This window comes from Centruroides sculpturatus, unplaced genomic scaffold (assembly GCF_000671375.1).
Source record: "Centruroides sculpturatus isolate CEXI.00-Female unplaced genomic scaffold, Cexi_2.0 scaffold287, whole genome shotgun sequence".
NCBI classification, from domain to species: domain Eukaryota; kingdom Metazoa; phylum Arthropoda; class Arachnida; order Scorpiones; family Buthidae; genus Centruroides; species Centruroides sculpturatus.
In genome coordinates, this window is record NW_019384456.1 from 225,974 (window position 1) to 245,398 (window position 19,425).

The 19,425-nt window shown below is 34.7% G+C and overlaps 1 protein-coding gene and 1 pseudogene across 1 annotated transcript; one reads left to right on the top strand and one right to left on the bottom strand.

Annotated features, from left to right (window-relative positions):
* Positions 1-1,826: 1,826 nt before the first annotated feature.
* On the bottom strand, positions 1,827-17,704 carry LOC111620684 (annotated as a pseudogene).
* On the top strand, positions 13,552-14,133 carry LOC111620685. Its single transcript, XM_023362662.1, has one exon. It carries the CDS (start codon positions 13,552-13,554, stop codon positions 14,131-14,133), a length of 582 nt encoding a protein of 193 aa, XP_023218430.1.
* Positions 17,705-19,425: the final 1,721 nt, after the last annotated feature.

Consider the following 19,425-nt stretch of genomic DNA (forward strand, 5'->3'; position numbering starts at 1 on the left):
TGCACGAATGGAGACTTGGGGCTACTACCACATACAAACACCATTCACGTGCGATGTGTAGTTTTGGCGGAAAAGTGAAATATAGGGACATACATATCCATTTATATATATATATTTATTTATATAGAATAGATATAGATATAATTTTTTTTTAATTTTAAGTTTTACGATTACAATTTGATCGCATCTTTGGTTCAATCCTGACAATTCGTATCGAATTCTTTACAGTAATTTAGTTAGAATAATTTTAAAATATTATCAGTTATATTTACATGTTAATTAAAGTATTATAATTAATGCGACCGAAGGTTTGCTTTCTAATTAATAGATTTCTGTACTAGAAGTTTGTTTCTACTTCAGTATTTTATGTCGTTGAATGAATCCAATGTAGCGTTATTATATAGTGCACGCGTTCGATTTATTGAAAATTATCGGAGTATTTAAATAAATTTAAGTAGAATTAAATTCAATTGCCAATTTTTACACTTCAATTTATTATTAATTTTGTTATAAAATTGAGATTGGAATAAATACCGATAGGAAAAGTTATTTTGTTTTTAATTTAATGGAAATTACACATAACAGAAGGAAAATTGGTCGATCGGACAAAGACCACAAGATTTGTACATTTTTAGAGTTTAAGAACCTTAAAACGCCAAAAACGTTCGAAAATTTCGGCTATTTATTCTGTAAGTACGGATATAAGTCTGTGGTATGTGGATGTGTGTGTGGAAGAACAATTTGTTTCGTCCAGTTACGAGCTCACTAACTCCCGTGCCTTTCGTCGAATATTTCTGAAATTTGGCAGGGATTTTTCTGTATTCGAGACATTTATGCTATTATATTTTAGTGATTAATTAAACGACAAGAAAGCGGAAAGATAGAATATAAAGACGCACCGACAATAAGTTTTAGGTTGTACGTCTGATTCATCCGAACAAACAGCACAACGTATCATAGATTGTGGTTTTATTATAATACATAGTGTGTTGTAGCGCCTTCTAATAAGTTATACCACTGAGGGTCTATTTGCATACCGTCTGAAATATTAACTAGATTTTCTTTGGGATGTTTTGTTATTTCGATATGTTCTTTGAATTTCTTTTTTTTTTTTGTATAAGTATACCATTGTAACCAAGCCGAACAGCTGCTTCATGTTCTTTTACTCTTATTTCCAATGTACGGATAGTTTCGCCTATATAAACTTTTGAATTTTGACAATTACACTCTACATTATAAACTACACTCGATTTTTTAAGATGACTTATATTGTTATTATATTGTTTCTTAATATTTTAAGTTTATTCTTAATGACTATCCTAAAATCAAAATAAAAAATTGGTATAAANATATCCTGGGGATTATTGTAACCAAGCCGAATAGTTGCTTCATGTTCTTTTTCTCTTATTTCCAATATACGGATAGTTTCACCTATATAAACTTTGGGATTTTCACAATTACACTCTACCTTATAAACTACACCGATTTTTTAAGATGACTTATATTGTTATTATATTGTTTCTTAATATTTTAAGTTTATTCTTAATGACTATCCTAAAATCAAAATAAAAAATTGGTATAAACAATATTGCAAAAATAGATATAATACAAAAAATAAAGTCCATAAAAAGTACAAAGTTTTTCCATGCATTAAAAATATTTTTGATAATTGCAGTAAAGACATTAAAGAGGATAACATTAGTTTGACCCCGTCTTTGAAAATAAGAATAGTGTCAAATTTGACCCTCCCAGTTTTCAGACCTTTTGTCTACCACTGTATATAGATATACTAAGAACAGAGAGACAAACATTCTAGCATTACTGTATTTTAATCTGTTTTTAATTTGTTATACAACAAACAATTAATGCAGTTTATTTATTTCTAATTAAGCAATATTTAAGAGTTTACAGTGATTTTATTGTTTTTAAAAATTAAAAAAACTTTAAAATTGCCGGACATCGGTAAATCCGTCTTCTTCGTACATTGTCCACTTTCTGGTATAGTCTATTGTATATTTTTTATATTATAACAAATTAATAAGTAATACAAATAAAATATGATCTAATAAATTACAATCAAAATAAAATTAATAAGCAGTTAACGTGCGAATCTCAAATATAATAATTTTAAATCTTTCTTTTTGTGAAAACTAGAACGACAAGATGGTGAAATTGTAAACGAATCCAAAAAGCAATCCAGTTTTTGCAATTAAAATAGAATAATATTTTCTGTAAAAGTAATAATGTAATATTATGAAATGCATTGGATAGAAATTGAAGAATATAATAAACGACTACTTACAATAATAATATTTTTCTGCTGTGGGGTATGGTCGAGTCATCCTCTTTGAAAACGAATCTCCTGATGCCCAGAAAGTAATCTTCCATGTAATGGTTCCAATTGAGTTTGGAGATGTCAAAGTCAAAATTCTGAAATATAATTTCGGATGATTTTGCATATTTTACGAGTATTATTATTTGGTTTTGATTTGCCAGAGGTGGAAACTACCCGGGGAGATACTTTCGGGTACTTCGGAACATCTGAATCCACGTCAAGATGCCGAATTCAATAAAATTCATAAATTGTTTTGAAAAATAAATCATATTAACGCGTGTGGTGATAAAAATTATTAATGCGTTAAACACAGTAGAAGAATATTTTAACACTGAACTTAACGGTAAATGTTTTTATATTGGTATTGTTTTTTTGTAAAAATATTAAGATAATGTTGGTGTTACTGTGAATGACCGATATCTGGCGAATGTCGAGATTCTCCAGTGAATGTCAGCATTCACACAGTCGTTTCGAGTATGTACGAAATATTTGCTAAATATAATTATTTCTCACTTACACCGGCAAATGTCGACATTCAGCATGCACTGATGGTGAATGTTGAATAAAAATATTTTTATTGCGTTAAGACAAAAATGCAAGTTTTTAATGTCAAAATAGGAGAAAACTTAAGTAACAGCACTTGTAAATAAACTGTTGAACCTGAAACGAACAGTACATTCTTAATCAGAAAAGAAAAATAATACACAAAATTACACATACACATATATTATGTGATTAAAGGTATATAATTTTATTTATTGCAACAACTTAAACTGTTATGGCACTTTGAATTGCACAAAAGTCCTTGCTTCTACAACTGTATTTATTCGTGGAACACTTCTTTTTGCAATGACAGCGTGTATAGCCTTGCCCTCCACTTTTCGAATTAGCTGCAGCTGCTTCTCTCAGCGATGTTTTTTGAGAAGAAATCTCATCAATGGAAAGCAACTTTTTTTTTTACAAATTACGAACTGATTACGGGTATAAAGCTGCTTGAGGATACCATTTTTGTTTGCTAATTTATAAAAGTCGGAGTCTTCTATTCCAACTACCACCGCCAACACATTTCGGGAATCTGTACGGCCACGGTTGACATCGGGGACTTGTATTCTTACGGTATCACCAATTTGAGCAGAAGGAAACGGCGAAGAATTTGGCAACAGACTGTCGCCTCTCCATCGACATCGGCTTCTCGGGTGTCGTTTTGACCTCCATCAAAGCTTGTCGACATACACCGGCGATTGTTCGAATGTATAATAATATAACCAAATATTCGGTCTTTCACCGACGTATTCTGTATGTGTCGACATTCATCGGAGAATATCGACATTCTCTAATTTCGGTCTTTCACAGTAACATTGACATATAAACGCAATTTATCAAAGTATTTTAAGTGCAAATTTTGATAACGATATATAGAGTACTAGTAGCCCGGGACGCCCCCTAGTGGGCGTTGTTTACAAATTTCCATGAAGCACGGTTCCTTTGACTTTTTTGTTCCTATCAATATGCTGTACAGCGCTGTTAAAGTCCCAATGGTAAGATTAGGTGAAGAGGTGGCGACTCCCCAAACTGTAGCCCCCTGTGCGAACAATAAAGGCAAAGGAACCATATCCCTACTCGCGACCCTTCGCGAGATATAAGCCCCTGAAATAATAAATTCCTATTACAAATATACTGAATTATTTATATTGTTATATTGACCAAATAATAATTTATTGGCCAAATGAATAATAATAATTTATATTGTTAATTTAAATAAGAATTAAAATTGTTAATTTGAATGTTTGAAATATGACACACGATAGGGGCGCCTCTAGTGTCCGTTATCAAACGGTTACGGGACGTACGGACGGACGGACAGATACTCGTTGAATGGGTTATATATATAGATAAGCAATTTAAATGTTTGGTCTTATTGTCTTTTGTTCAAAAAATGTCGGTTCATCTATGGGCACGTGACTGCGGTGTTGCGTAAATGGCATTCACAGTATCCTAATTTTGTACATGCCGTAGTATCAAATACTTGTGTCCAAAAGACCACTGTAGTACCAATTTCTATATTTTTTTCAAATTTTCAAATTTGAGATAATAGCCGAGTAAATGAAATAAATGATATTAAAAAATGGTAATAATAATGTATGTTTTGAAATTTATTTACATTGGTACCTCGTACTTCAAACGACTCTAGCTACAAACATTTTAGATTTCGAATGCTAAATTCTATATAAATTCGACTGAGACTCGGAACGTTCAAACTGTAAACGGTGTGTGATTAAGAAGATAAAAATCTCTTAGTGTGAATAAATGAAAAGTAATTTGCTGGTTATATCACCTCCTAGTGGATTTGTGAAAAAGCCTTATATAAAATTACGTATTTTATTCATTGTGTTCACGTTACAATCTTTTGTTTATGGTCTGGAAATGGGTTATTAAATATTCCATTGTTTGTAATGGGAAAATTAATTTGTACTTTGAACAATTCATTGTTCGAATAGAGTCCTGGAGCAAGTCCCATCCCAACAGGACGGGTTTCCTTGTAAAATCGTAAGACATCTGGGCCATAAGCTACTATTGAACTTTATTAACCACATAATTTTCTAGAATAGATATGTCGATGACATCTTTATTGCCTGAAAAACAACCTACCACTGAAAAACTGCTTTGATTGCTTTAACAACAATCCTGACGATTTTGTTCACACTATAGCCTATCCACTTTATAGACACAATTATTATTAAATCATTGTATGAAATGGAAATGTTTGAATTACTAAGTGAAGTATTATTGGCTTATACATTATTTCGAATGAGAGAATATTCAATTTTCACATATAACGAGAAATAATTACAGTATAAAAATTCTTTACAAAGAATTTCTTAATGATCCAAAGTGCAAATAGAAAAATCGAACGATAAGTCGATGACGAAAAAAATTGAACTGGTCTTTGGAATTTTTAAAATAATGAATGTAGAATATGAAAGTGTAAATCACAAGGTTTTATATTTTCAAAGGGGTCCAATTCAATTTAATGAACTTCTTTCTTGGAACAAAAAATTGGTAAGTTTTTATAATGTTGTTTGGTTCGATGATTTCGTGGCATTCGGTAACGTCATCTGCTAAGGAAAATTTCTACCCGGAGAATGTTATCCTTTACGGGAAACTGACACCTATTTGGATGTCAGACGGGTGAACAAGTCCCGAAAAGCTGCGCGCGAACATGTAATAAACCATGACCAACTATCAGTGTTTGGTGGTGTTATTTATTCGAACAATAGTAAGAGTATCGACGCCCGTAAACTCATTGAATTGTGTCCATAAACTGAATCGCATTATCAAATTGTCTCGATTTATTTCGAACACTAAATTGAAGCGAAAAATATTTTCGGTTGTATCGACAGATGTGTGCGCCCAAATGTTAAACATCCTGTCAATTTAAAACTATGCTGTTTTAAACGTACGTTCATAAGTAATTTATAATTCAAATTCTTCGAAGAAAGAGCCACTGAAATTTTTTGCATGTACAGGTATTTCGAATTATTCTATATTCGTTATTGCATAACTTATACTGTACTTTTATACGAATCTAAAATACACTATAATAAAACTAATTTGATTACTGTAATACGTAAATGTATTGAATATATAGCGACATGTTGAACTCATTACAAGATAATGTTAATTTACGTAATCCAACGTTTCTTTAACTCCGAAATTTTTCTTCATCTCTGACGCATGGTCTTGTCGATAGTCAACTGTACTAGTCATAAGATACGGCTTATTTTAGTTGAAATTAATCCTACCTGTTTATCTTGAGTCGACATTTTCTCCAGCAATCCCTGCACGTTTCTGGCACCAAACTTCCAATCTCTCATACAAAAATATTCAAGCGTGCTTATTTTTTCCTGAACTTTACTGTAGACTTTTATCATCCTAAAATGCAATATAAATTTCACTTAATATGCCATACAATACAGAAGTACATTTCAAAGAACATACTTTGGTTTCTTGCCAACGGCAATTTGAAATACATCGGCTAGCATTGCAGGTAGTAAATGTTGTATCGCGATGCATAATCGATTCAAATAATAACTCTTCTTGGGTATTTTTGATGGATATAAAAAAATGTTTTCTACGGGATATTTCCAATAATGCGTATTTAAGCATTTGAAAAACCGGCGCCAAGTGAAAGGATTTATGGATCCTGAAGTGCAATTGTAAACTGGAATTTCGGCTTCTCTGTAAAGAGAACAGCAAACTCTTTTGCTTAATATATATTTATTACCATAAAAATAAGTGTATCAATAAAAATTTGTCGGAATCGTACGAAATTGTACTGTACTGTACATGTGTGAGTGTAAAGGTGGTATAAGCTAGTGATCACAAAGTAAAAGCAAAAGGATTATTTGTTTCAGGAAAAACTACAAATGAACGGGGTTCTAGTACCCTGTTGGGCCACATCACGCGTGAATACACGATGTAATACGGACGGGTATCAGGCATAGAGAGGCTATATGGTCCTTGCGGCATCCATGCTTCAAGCGGTCTTCTAGTTCCGCCAAACCGCTAGGTTGTCTATGAACAGAATCTTGAACTTATTTTGTCCCGGTTACCGAATAAGCTACTCGGAAGAGCCGTTCAATAATGGTCAACCTCCTATACTTTCCATGTTAAGGAAAGTCGGCGGACTGACGAATCAACGACGAGATTACAGATTCAGAAGTTCGTGGTGACGAAATGGCCTCTTCAAATTAATTAATAAAAACAACGTTAACAGACATTCACGTAATATAAATGGCACTTACAGGCATTTTTATGCATGAAATACAAATAACAAAAAGTAAAGAAAAAAAAAAAAAGGTTTTATTTCGGGGAACGGATTAAAATTCATTTTGTATTGTATTTTATTGAATGTTTTCGAACACATTTTAGAATGAAATTAAGTTCTAATCTAATTCCGAGGTATGACAGTATAATGAAATTGTCATAAAACCTTACTTTAGATGAGGAGTCACCGCCTTCTTCCAAGCAGCAGCTAACATCAAATTAATCACTGCATCCGATGGAATGAAATCAGCAAATTTTGTCTTCATCACTTAACATGCTTCTAAGTATTCCTTTCAATCCCTAAAAGTAATGTTAAACACTATGAGAAGTTTAATACCAGTTAACCTATCTTTTTACCCTGGTACACAATATCATTCGGGTAACTTTGTGTTTTTCAATCAGTGATCCGCAATTCCAGAAATTCACAAATGTATTCAAATACAATGAGAATTCTAGTTCTTCTTTTTCTGATACCTCAGTTATCAGAAAAAGAACATTACATTTGATGCAATACAAGAAGCTTCTTGTAATATTTACTTTATTAAAAATACTTTACTAAAATTTAAATTCAATAAAAATTTATTAAAAAGAGACGTTGTTTATCAAAATACAATATACAGTATAAAAAAACTAATAATACTTCCAATGTAAAAAAGCCCCCAGAAAGATAATTTGAGAAACACTTAGTTACAAATTGAAGCTAACCAATAAGCATTTACTTACTAAAAGTGAAATAAATGGTAATTTGTTAACTTCTGTTTTCACCTATTAGTTACAGTGTTTACAACTAAGACGTAAAGATAGAAATCAATTAAATAAACTTAAGATTCCAGATGTATTTAAATACACTTACTGTTCCAGCTATGTAATCTGCACCACTATTACTATCATTCCATCCCTGAATAAAGAAATTTGTACTGATTACACCCAAACGTATAATGTATTTTGACGTAGAATAGAAATACTCACGGAAAAAGGTTCCTTCCAAGTACAACCAACAATAGAAGGTCTTACGATTACTACAGGCAAATCTCTACAAAAATTATTTAAATAATTTTCTGATATGGCCTTTGTTAAAGTATAAGTGTTGGGTCGATTTTCCAAAAGATTTTCTTCTGTTATCTCTAACGAAGCATTATTTTCTAGTCTGCCATTAGAAAAATATTAATACAATGCACGTACAGGAAATACAATCAAAAAGAATTACACTTAATATGTCATAGTATAATACTTTGCAATGTTCTTAAATTCTTCATATGTTCTGTCCATTGTATAGATTTTTTCATCCACTTCCTTTCTGTTGCAGAAAGAATAAGCTGTGGAAGTATGCACGAATGCCTGAAATTATGATATGTAACCTACATTACATTCAAAATTCTAACGATACACAAGAAACATCATTAATACATGAAAACAGGTTTCGAAAGCAGATCGTACTTCTAAATAACACAACAAACACTCGGAAATTTTCACAATATAATAAAGAGTTTGCTGGTCTAAAGACATTGTGAAGATACCCATGTTCTGAATTTGGAGAAAATTTAATCTTCTATAGACACGAAGATTCTAAAAGAATGGCTTAATAATGTATATCTTTACGGAAAACACTCCCAAGCAGGAGTCATTGGTTGATCACTAAAAATTTCATAATCATTAAAGGTTTCTGGCTTTTAGAAACATTTAGAGGTAATTATATAGTATAAAAGTAAAAATAAATATATTATTTCATAAAATAGGAAAAATTTCAATGTTCAATTCGCTGCTATTTAATTTTAAAATAAGTTGTAATTTAAAATATTCCCAAAATATTTACCGATAAATTTTTCATTTGACGACAAACTTCGGCCACATTTTTCGTCGATTCCACATTATTGACGAACGAATCGCTACAAAATATATAAAAATAATTAGGTAAATAACAAAACAATGTGATTTATTAGCGTAAAACTCACCGAAAAAGTTCATTGAATTTAACCGAAGCTGCCAAATGAAACACCAGCGAAACATTCTTCGTTATCAAATTCATATGACACGAAGAAATTCCTAAGTTCTGTCTTGTGAGGTCCCCTTCGATGCATTCCACTTTATTCGTAATTTTGGGATTTTTCAATAAAACATTTTCGAAAATCTTTCACGAATATAAAAAATATATAAGAAACTCGATAACAAATTTGATTTCATAAAGTAATACGGGGGTAAGCGAGTAGAAAAATCGGGTAAATTTGCATTGTCATAATTGTGTTCGATTTTGTGTAAAAATGTACTCAATTCTGACAACACGAAGGCATTTATTAGTTAAATAAACCGACAACGAGTTGCTCGACATTTCCGGCAATATTTAAAATTTTGGTGCCGCCATCTGTTATCGTATTTTATTGAAATTTTTTTATACCTGTAACTACAATAAAATAATAAAAAGCTTAATTTGGAGGGTAAAGATGGGTTTTATATCAACAATTTTAAATGCTAATAACGAATAAAATAATCATTAATCTCTTGTATTCTGTTCAGAGTAAAAGATATCCAAGCATAAGAAAATCATCAGGTACAGAGTAATTATAAGTAAAACTACTTTCTGAAAACCTAAGTAAATTTCAGTGTGTGTGTGTGTATCGGCATTTATTTTGCATTATATCTCCGGACTACAAAATTTAAATTATATGAAACCCGAGTTTTAAAGAATATAAATGAAGTGGAGCAGTCATGTGAAGACACACTTAATTGTAAAGTTTCTCGTTAATGGCATTTCGATTTACTTTAATACCATAATACAGCCTAAAATCAGGCTTTATTTTTTGCAAGTAAATAATATTAAAATTAGCTGTTAATAAAGCGTAATTAAATATGGCGCAAAACTTTAAATCTCGAAGACAAGCGGATTTTACGTATGCAGAATGATTTAGTTATCACGTACAGAATTTCTTTACAAGTTTTATTTGTAATTATGTCACTGATGGTCAGACGTAACGAAATGAACTTACCCAGTTTTCTTTTATACATGTGCCTCTGTAATACTATTATTGTAATCGCTCTCTTCGGTATTGTGTTTATATTTATACATCAACCTGTAGAGATCGAATTTGAAGTTGGAAAGAGATGTAAAAGAATCAAAATTTACAAGTTATTATACTCAAAATGAGCGAAGAGATTACGTGGCACTAAGCAGTTGCAAAAAATGGCGCTCTAGTGAACGTGGACACGCAACGAATTCGCCTCTGCAGGCATTAATTCGCTCGCTTAGTTTGGCTATAGGTATAAAACACTACATTTGGAATGTATTGATTTTGTGTTGGGTAATTCGCTCCTAGTTACAGTTTCTGCATTCGTTCGCTCGTTCGCTAGATACTGCAAGTGTAAATAAGCCGTAACTTGCAACTACAGTTTGAAAAAGATGTTTTGATGTTTTTACACGAGAAATATAAAATATCATTGTAAGGCATTTCTGTAGAAATCGCACTTCTACAATATCACGTATGATGTGTAGAAGTGCGTTTGAATTTTGTTTGTACGTTTGAATTTTGTATCAGCCGGTAATTCTTGCAGAAAAATGTAAGTAAAATAGCGAATAATTCAATCTATTAAATTCTACTTTCACTTTAATAAAATATGTTATTTTAACTTACTTTAGAACGAAACAATTCTGTTTTCCTTTCTTCCGCTGGCATCCCTTTCTTGCATCTGATTAAAATGTAAATCTTTCTGGTATTGCAAGACCTTAGCAATTTCTCTAAAAGCACCTTCAAAAATTAAAAAAATAAATTGTAAATAGGTTATATTTAATGTTTCTGTGGAAAAAGATATGACGTAAAAATGCTTGCCTTTCCCAAACATCCCGTTGCACCTGTCACAAATACCTCACGACATTCGTAAAATTTCGATATGGACATTCTTCTTTCGTAAATTTATCGAACGTTCTGTTGAATATGTGAGGGTCAGACTGAATAATTTAAAATTAAATAAATAAGCTCAATTTAAATTAAATATATTTATTAAAATTAAACAAAGAAAAGATCCGTTTTTCTTAATTTTATGAAAAAGAATGTACACATTTCCTTCCCACAAAGCCGTTTGCTATCTCTCAGGAACCTTAAAAATGAATCAAGAGGAACTTATCGTAAAAATCGGCGATTGGCGAAAACCAGTAACGTGACGAAAAATATAAAAGAGGGGTGACGACGAAAAAATGGGGTCGGTTCGTCATCACCGTCCGTGAAAGGGATCCCTCAGAGCCTCCTATCCTTTAACCCGACATCGCCGAGGTATGATACCCATTATCGTAAATTCTCTCTCGGCGCAGTACGCTCGCGATAACTCCCATGTAGATACATTATCTAAGTTATGTCCAATAAATTTTTGTTTTGTTGTTAACTGGTGTTTTTAATTCGAGTATCGCTAACGTCTTACAGACGACCCGTCTCATCTCCTCCACTCGACCTGACAAAAGAATCCCGACTTTCCGGGATAGAAAAATATAAACAAGCCATCCAGTGACCAGTGGGCAGTTCTCACCAAACTGTTGCCTATCGAAAAGAGGTACTGTACTACTTCGTCCTATCTCAGGCTACCCACAAATTGGTTTTTCAGGAGTCGGGTTCGACTTTTTCAAACTATCGGTAAGGCGGTAAAAGCCTATATTCGAGTTAAAAAGTCGATTCTAGTCGAGATAAGGACTGGTAAGTTAGGAGAATTGTTAGAATAGTTATAAGAAATAGATTTAAGACTAGGAGAGATAATGGAGGACGATCTCCAACATGAAACTGCGGCAGAAAACCCTAATCCTAATCCAAAACCAAATTACCTTAAGAGGTCTGGGAGGAATAATTCCCTTATTGCCAGTATTCTCAGGAGAAGCGGGAGGTCTCCGAGTAACGGACTTTTTTGACTCCTTGGCAGATGTTACAAAGCCCCCACCAGTGGGCGAGTGGTCTCCGTAGCCGCTCATAGCGGTGACCAGACCCTAAACACTGGGAAGTTCGGTCGTGGGTTCGCGCCGCGATCGGACAGGCTGGCTGCAAGGAGTTTTCCGGGTTTTCTCCTTGCCAATAACGACTGAATAGGAGGCCAGTTCCCCTTAAAAGTCCTCCCGGAAGGCATTCTTTCCCGCACGTGCGTATAAGCCGTTAGATACGGCCGGCTCTTCGGTCGCATAGCGATCAATAACTCGTCTCTCGGAGAAAAAGCGTATCAGGCTATATATAGTCTCCATATGAACCAGAAAAAGCGTATCAGGCTATAGTCTCCATATGAACCAAGGGAGTAGAATAAGAATAAGGATGTTACAAAGGTAGCGGCATGGTCCAAAGCGCAGATGCTTGCTGTAGCCAAGTTAAAACTTACGATTTGTACGAAGTTTTTGGGAGTTTGTACGAAGAGACCGTACGATTAAGGAAGTAGATGAGTTTGGGAAATTTAAACGAATAATGCTAAATCGATTCGACAGAGAACCTTTTTCGTTTCGATTAAATAGATTTTATACGTGCGTACAAAGGAAAGACGAGGACGTACAAACGTACGCTGCTAGGTTTCAAGCGTTAGCTTGAAGCCTACCAGCGTACGGAACCCGGGGCAGATGACGCTGAAACTGCAATGATTAAACAACTACGAAATCAACTAGGATTAATGTCGTACACAAATGAGGATAAAACGTTTTGACTATAAGAGAGAAAAGATATTAAAAAGACAACACACACATGTAACTCTCGTATGTTGCCACGTACGCCATACCCCATGTGGCAGCCATTTTGGTCGACTTATACGCTATCTATATTTACTGGCACAAGCGAATAGGAACAGCGATGCCTACGTTTAAATTACGGGGAAAGAAACTTTGCATGCCGTGTGCTATCGTACGAGTCGAGGTCACAGCCCCGTGTGAAGGGATCTTGGGCCGAGACGTCATTGAAGCGGCGCGACTAAAGCGCAAGTGATGCTACCCAATCTGAAGCCTATACATTATTGCACATTTTACGGCCGCGTAGAAGGAAGAAGAGGCGGAAAGACCTAAATAAAAGGGAGAAAACTCTTCGGACATCCTGCAAATTAAACGAATAGTCCCCACCGAAAGAGAGAAGAGAGGAACCCGACAGAGACGGAGTGCACGAGTAAAAACTGCAGCCCGTAGAAAATTTAAACGACCGCTGTAAGAATACAGCGGGATAACAAAGACATGACCGTCGATCGTCCTATAGTATCAACGGAACAATACTATGTCAAAGACCTAAGTGTGGGATTGTAATAAGGAACAGTAATATGAATGTGTCAACGGTTCAGGAATTGAGCTCAGACTGACGACAGTGGCAATCAACCAAGGCCCCATTGATTATCTAATCAGAGTCTATTTCTCCCCCTATGACACTGACGAGGAGTGTGTAGAGGAACTTGGCAGTATCATGAACACACTAAGGGACTATAAATATATTGTTGCAGTTGACATTAACGCCAAATCCCCTGTCTGGTTCCACGAGAACGAAGACAATAGAGACAGGCTCCTCGTGGACCTAATGCACGAACATGACTGTATCTCTCTTAACACATCTGGCATACCAACTTTCTTCACGACAAGGGCCAGGGGCTGGACAGACATATGCCTCACACCTACAACTGTTGGCAGCATCATTGAGAACTGTGAAACACTATCGACAACCTCAGCTAGTGATCATAGATATGTTCTCACCACTGTCAGTAAAGCGCAACATCACAATACTACCAGTGACAAAAGTAACAAATTCAGCAAGAGGATCACTAACTGGGATAGTTATAGACTCCACTTTGCAGAGAACTGGCGCACTTATCATTACAAAGATATGAGAAATAAAGAGGACATTGACAAATACGCTGACTACATCACGGTCTCAATGGCAAAGGCCTTACAACTTTCCACCTCTAACAGAGCGAGGAACCAGTATCACACTCACTGGTGGACTGATGAATTAGAAGGGGACAAGCATAAAATTAGGAAGAGGATTAATTAAATTAATTAAAATTAATTAATTAATAAAATTAGGACAGCATGGTCCAGCGAACAGAACACAGAAGTAAAAGAAAGGAAAAGCATACTTTATTGCGAGGAACTCCACAAATATAAGAAATTAATTAATTATTCTAGAACAAAAGCATGAAGAAAATTCTGCAGCAGTGCAAGGGATCCTTGGTCTCAACCTTACCACACGGTATACAAGGGCAGTAAGATGGCTGCCATCCCCCGCCTAATTGACAAAGAGATAACCACAGGCAAATACGACATAAATACCAACATCAAAAGACTTTCACTTCCCTGTCGACAAACAAGAGGAAGACCAAGACATTCACAAATGTACGAGGAGAAAAATAACCACATACACAGGCAACTCAATAAATGGATGGTTCTCCTTCCGAGAAGTGGAAAGGGCTATAGCTTCCCTGGCCAATAAGAAATCCCCTGGAATAGATGGCACAACTGCAGAGATGCTTAAACATGCTTTCCAAGAGGTTCCTACAGCCTTTGTTATTCTCTTCAATGCCTGTCTCAATAATGCTTATTTCCCCAACCAATGGAAAATAGCAAATGTAAAGTTCATCCCCAAGACACCCAACCCTACAATTGAGAAAGATTACTGTCCTATAAGCCTTCTCCCTGTGCTCGGCAAAGCCCTTGATGGTATGATCATTGGGAGGCTGAATTGGCACTTGAGTAAGACCAACAACATGCATGAAATCCAATATGGTTTCAGAAAAGGCAAGTCCACAGTAAAAGCCAAACAAAATGTTAAAAGCTTTATCAAGGAAGCATGGGAACAAGACAATCATGCCGTTCTTGTCAGCGTGGATTTTCGTAAGGCATTCGACCATCTTTGGTGACCGACTGTCATGGACAGGTTACAGAGTGTAGACTGCCCGACCATCATCATCAAGTTAATAGCAGCTACCTGAGTGATAGGAATGTAGGGTTTTCCACCGACACCATCCAAATAATCAAAGACATAAATAGAGGTTGTCCGCAGGGTTCCCGCTGTGGACCAGGGATATAGAACCTCGTCTACGACACTTTATTAAGCATTATCCCCAAGGAGGAAAATAACATGAAAATACAGGGCTTTGCCGATGATACGCTTCTACTCATAAGGCACCGGAACCGTGACATCCTACAACTCAAAGCAAACGAGATCTTACAAAAGATTCTTACCTGGAGTAAGACCAATAAATTACCCATAAACTATGATAAATGTGAAGCACTGGTCTGCACCAGAAAAGCTAATAGAAAGCAGCTACAGCGACCCTTAGGGCTATACATTGACAACCATAAGATCAAAATCACATCACATCTAAAATATAGAGTTTCTCAAACGGGATTCCGGGATCCCGGTTGTTTTTTTAACCCGGGAAATTTTTCTTATCCCGGGAAATCCCGCAAATTTCTTAAAAATTCACTTTTTTTCTTATTTTGTGTTAAGGTTGAGGAATTTTGCAAATAGAAAGCATAATTAACTCATAAACTGTCAGAATACATTTGTATTTATCAATTTTAAACCTACTTATTAGTTTCTTAAGTTTTTGCTCATTATAGCATGTCACAAATGGTCAATAATCAATACATAGCTTATTTGTGTCATGACTCTCAAAATTCTTTACTTGTTGGAACCTGTAATATCTGGAATAATTGTGCTTATGCTGTCTTAATTTTTAACCATGCCCAATAGCTTCGATAACGCGTAACACCATGTTGTACGATGTCTGTAAGTACGAAGTTTTTCTTCATAAACCTGATGATCAAAGACAAACTAACTGACGAATTATTGGGCTATAAGCTTGATGTTTCTATTAAAGCAGTCGAAGTAGACAAATGAAGAATACTAGAGAGCAAAAGAAGTATTACAACCTCGAAAACGAACTCGAAATCTTCCAGGCTACAGGTGAAAAAACACATAATATCTGTCTTCTCTTAAATGCATTAAACACTATTCCAATCACATCAATTGAATCGGAAAGGGCATTCTCGGTGGCAAGACTTTTCATTACTAAAATAAGAATTAGAGTGAGTTATCGGAGTATTGACCATCTTTGCTTTTTAAAATCTTATAAAAGTTTGCAATATTTTGTATTATATTTTATTTAAAAAACGAAAATTACCTTCTAAATTAGAAGTTCATTTTTTTAATTTTTAACTCAATTCAAAACATTTTTTTTGTTGTTGTTGTATGCAGTTTCCAGCAAACTTTAATTAATTTTTTTCTATTTGTGAAAATTTCTACGTTATTTAAAGGTAATTTTTATTATAGGCCTATAGACCTTACACAGCATTATTAATATGATTTTGGAGGTTACAGAACTTTAAAATTACTTTAAAAAATGGAAAATAATTATATCATTTGATTTCAAGATATTTTGTATACCTTAAAAATAATTAATTCTATCCCGGGATTTCCCGGGGTTCCGGGAAACAGTTCACTTTTATTCCGGGATCCCGGGACAAGCAAAAGACCGGGAAATGAGAAACCCTACTAAAATATTTTGGTGTATACATCGATCCAACACTGAGTTGGAAGTTTCACATCGAGGAACTATGTAAGAAGATGCGCCAACGTATCAACACCATCCATCATATGGCCCGCAAAACTTGGGGGATTGGCAGTAGGAACACCAATCTCATTTATAAAGGTGCTATTGAGCCAGCACTGCTATACGCAACGCAGATTTGGGGGGGGGAGAAAGCAAGGCTGGTGCACAATAGAAGAAAATTACTTTCTATTCAAAGGGGTATGGCATTAAGGATATGCAGTGCCAATTGCACTGCACCCACGGATGCACTGCTAACAATTGCCAACGTAACACCAATTCACCTGAAGAGATGTTAGATGCTAGAGGATTCAGATGCTAGAGGACTCACATGTTATTAAAGATATTCCCCTGTTCTAGAAAAAGATATCTAATCCAAGAAACGAACTTAAACTCAAGCGACATTATCCGAAAGACAGAACATCTCGTCAGTGAGATCGAGATTTATCTCCAAATTAGTGTTATTCTTGATAAATATAATGTTATTACCCATTAACGCTTAATTCCTTATTTATAACAACTCGCGACTCAATTTTTATTTTCCGATATTATCTCGTAGAGAATCTTTATGATTAGTTATTTTAATAATCAGGAATACATTTCCGAGAAGAATTTATATGTGAAAATACATACCTCGATTCCTATCCAGGGAATAAACTCTAATCAAGATAACTTCTTATTAATATTTTTTTCTCCCTGAACAAAAACAGTGCCACTTCCTCACTCTTCCCGAAAGACTTCGAACTCACCGGACACTGCTACCGTTCAAACGATCTTGAGCGCTGGCGACCTCATAAACTCTTAATCCTAATACTTATAATAAAGTGGTATCAACCAACATGAAAATTCTCCAACAGCCCAACCAAGTTACATCTGTAACTCCCATATTACAATATCTGCCAAAGAACCACTAAGCACGAACAAAGAAGACAGAGAACTCCTAACCGATACACGTGGCCCACATCGAACTTTGAACTGTTACCCTCGTACCCAGGACCTGAAGAACGTCAATCAATTAATCTACACAACTAACGGAAGAGGAAGTACACTTCCGCTCGGTTCACTAACCGCAGCCGTACACTTGTATTCTAACATTTTATAGAATTTTTATTTGTTTGTTAAAATTAATCAAAATACTTAAGTGTCGGAAACCCAAAGATTGTTAATATTATTACAGAGAGAGTAAATTGTACCCCTTTTACCCAAATTCAAAATCGAACTTGCTCCTTGAAGAACAAGTACGATTTTAGAAAGGGCGAAGTAATGTGAGGGTCGGACTGAATAATATAAAATTAAATAAATAAGCTCAATTTAAATTAAATATATTTATTAAAATTAAACAAAGAAAAGATCCATTTTTCTTAATTTTACGAAAAAGGATGTACACATTTCCTTCCCACAGAGCCGTTTCCTATCTCTCAGGAACCTGAAAAAATGAATCACGAAGAACTTATCCTAAAAATCGGCGATTGGCGAAAACCAGTAACGTGACGAAAAATATAAAAGAGGGGTGACGACGAAAAAATGGGGTCGGTTCGTCATCACCGTCCGTGAAAGGGAAACCTCAGAGCCTCCTATCCTCTAACCCCACATCGCCGAGGTATTATCCCCATTATCGTAAACTCTCGGAGAAATACGCTCGCGATAACTCCCATGTAAATATATTATCTAAGTTATGTCCAATAAATTCTTGTTTTGTTGTTAATTGGTATTTTTAATTCGAGTATCGCCAACGTCTTACCGACGACCCCTCTCACCTCCTCCACTCGACTTGACAAAAGAATCCCGACTTTCCGGGATAGAAAAACATAAACAAGCCATCCACTGGCTAATGGGTAATTCTCACCAAACTGTTGCCCATCGAAAAGAGGTACGACTTCGTCCTACACCAAACTACCCACAAATAAATCAATAATGAAAATAAAAATATATTTCAGAAGCAGATGCAATTGCTTTCTTCCGACTTTAGAACGTTCATAAAATAATTTCCCCATGATCTTCTAAATAAATTTTGAGCAATATATGGCTTAAATAATGTTAAATAAACGAAAACAAGATGCATATTATTCTTTCACGTTGCTGCATATTTTTAAATTAAAGAAACAATAAGGCGTATTAGCACAAAGTTAGAATTGTCTGTGGCGTTTCCTGTTACGAAATGTTATTGAAAATGAAATTTTCCTATTATGAAAACAAAAATGGCATAATTTTGAGCTTATATTTAGAAAATACAATATTAAGAATTCAGGTCATTTATCGCTGTTATCAGTTAAATATTCGTGAAATGTGCATCAAAATTTGATTCCCTATCTCATAATGTTATGTTATTTTATACAATATTGTAGATGTGATTATACGCGATATAACAATACACATATTACCTTATTTGCATGATTAAATAATACAATTGATATTCAGTAATAAGTTTCTACTATTATGAATCTATATAATATTAGTGTCTGTTTGTTTAGTTATGACAACGCAACACTTGGGCGATCTGCTTAGGGGGGATGCCTTCCGAGAGATCTTTTTAAGGGAAACTCGCCCCTATTTACAGACGTGGAGAAAACCCGAAAACTCCACGTGGCCAGCCCGTCCGAGCGAGGCGCGAACCCACGACCGAAGTCCCAGTGTTCCGGGTAGGAAGACCGCTTGGCCACTGGTGGACCATATAATATTAGTGAAATCAATGAAATGCGAATCTTAGAATAATTATTCATAATTGAAGTTTT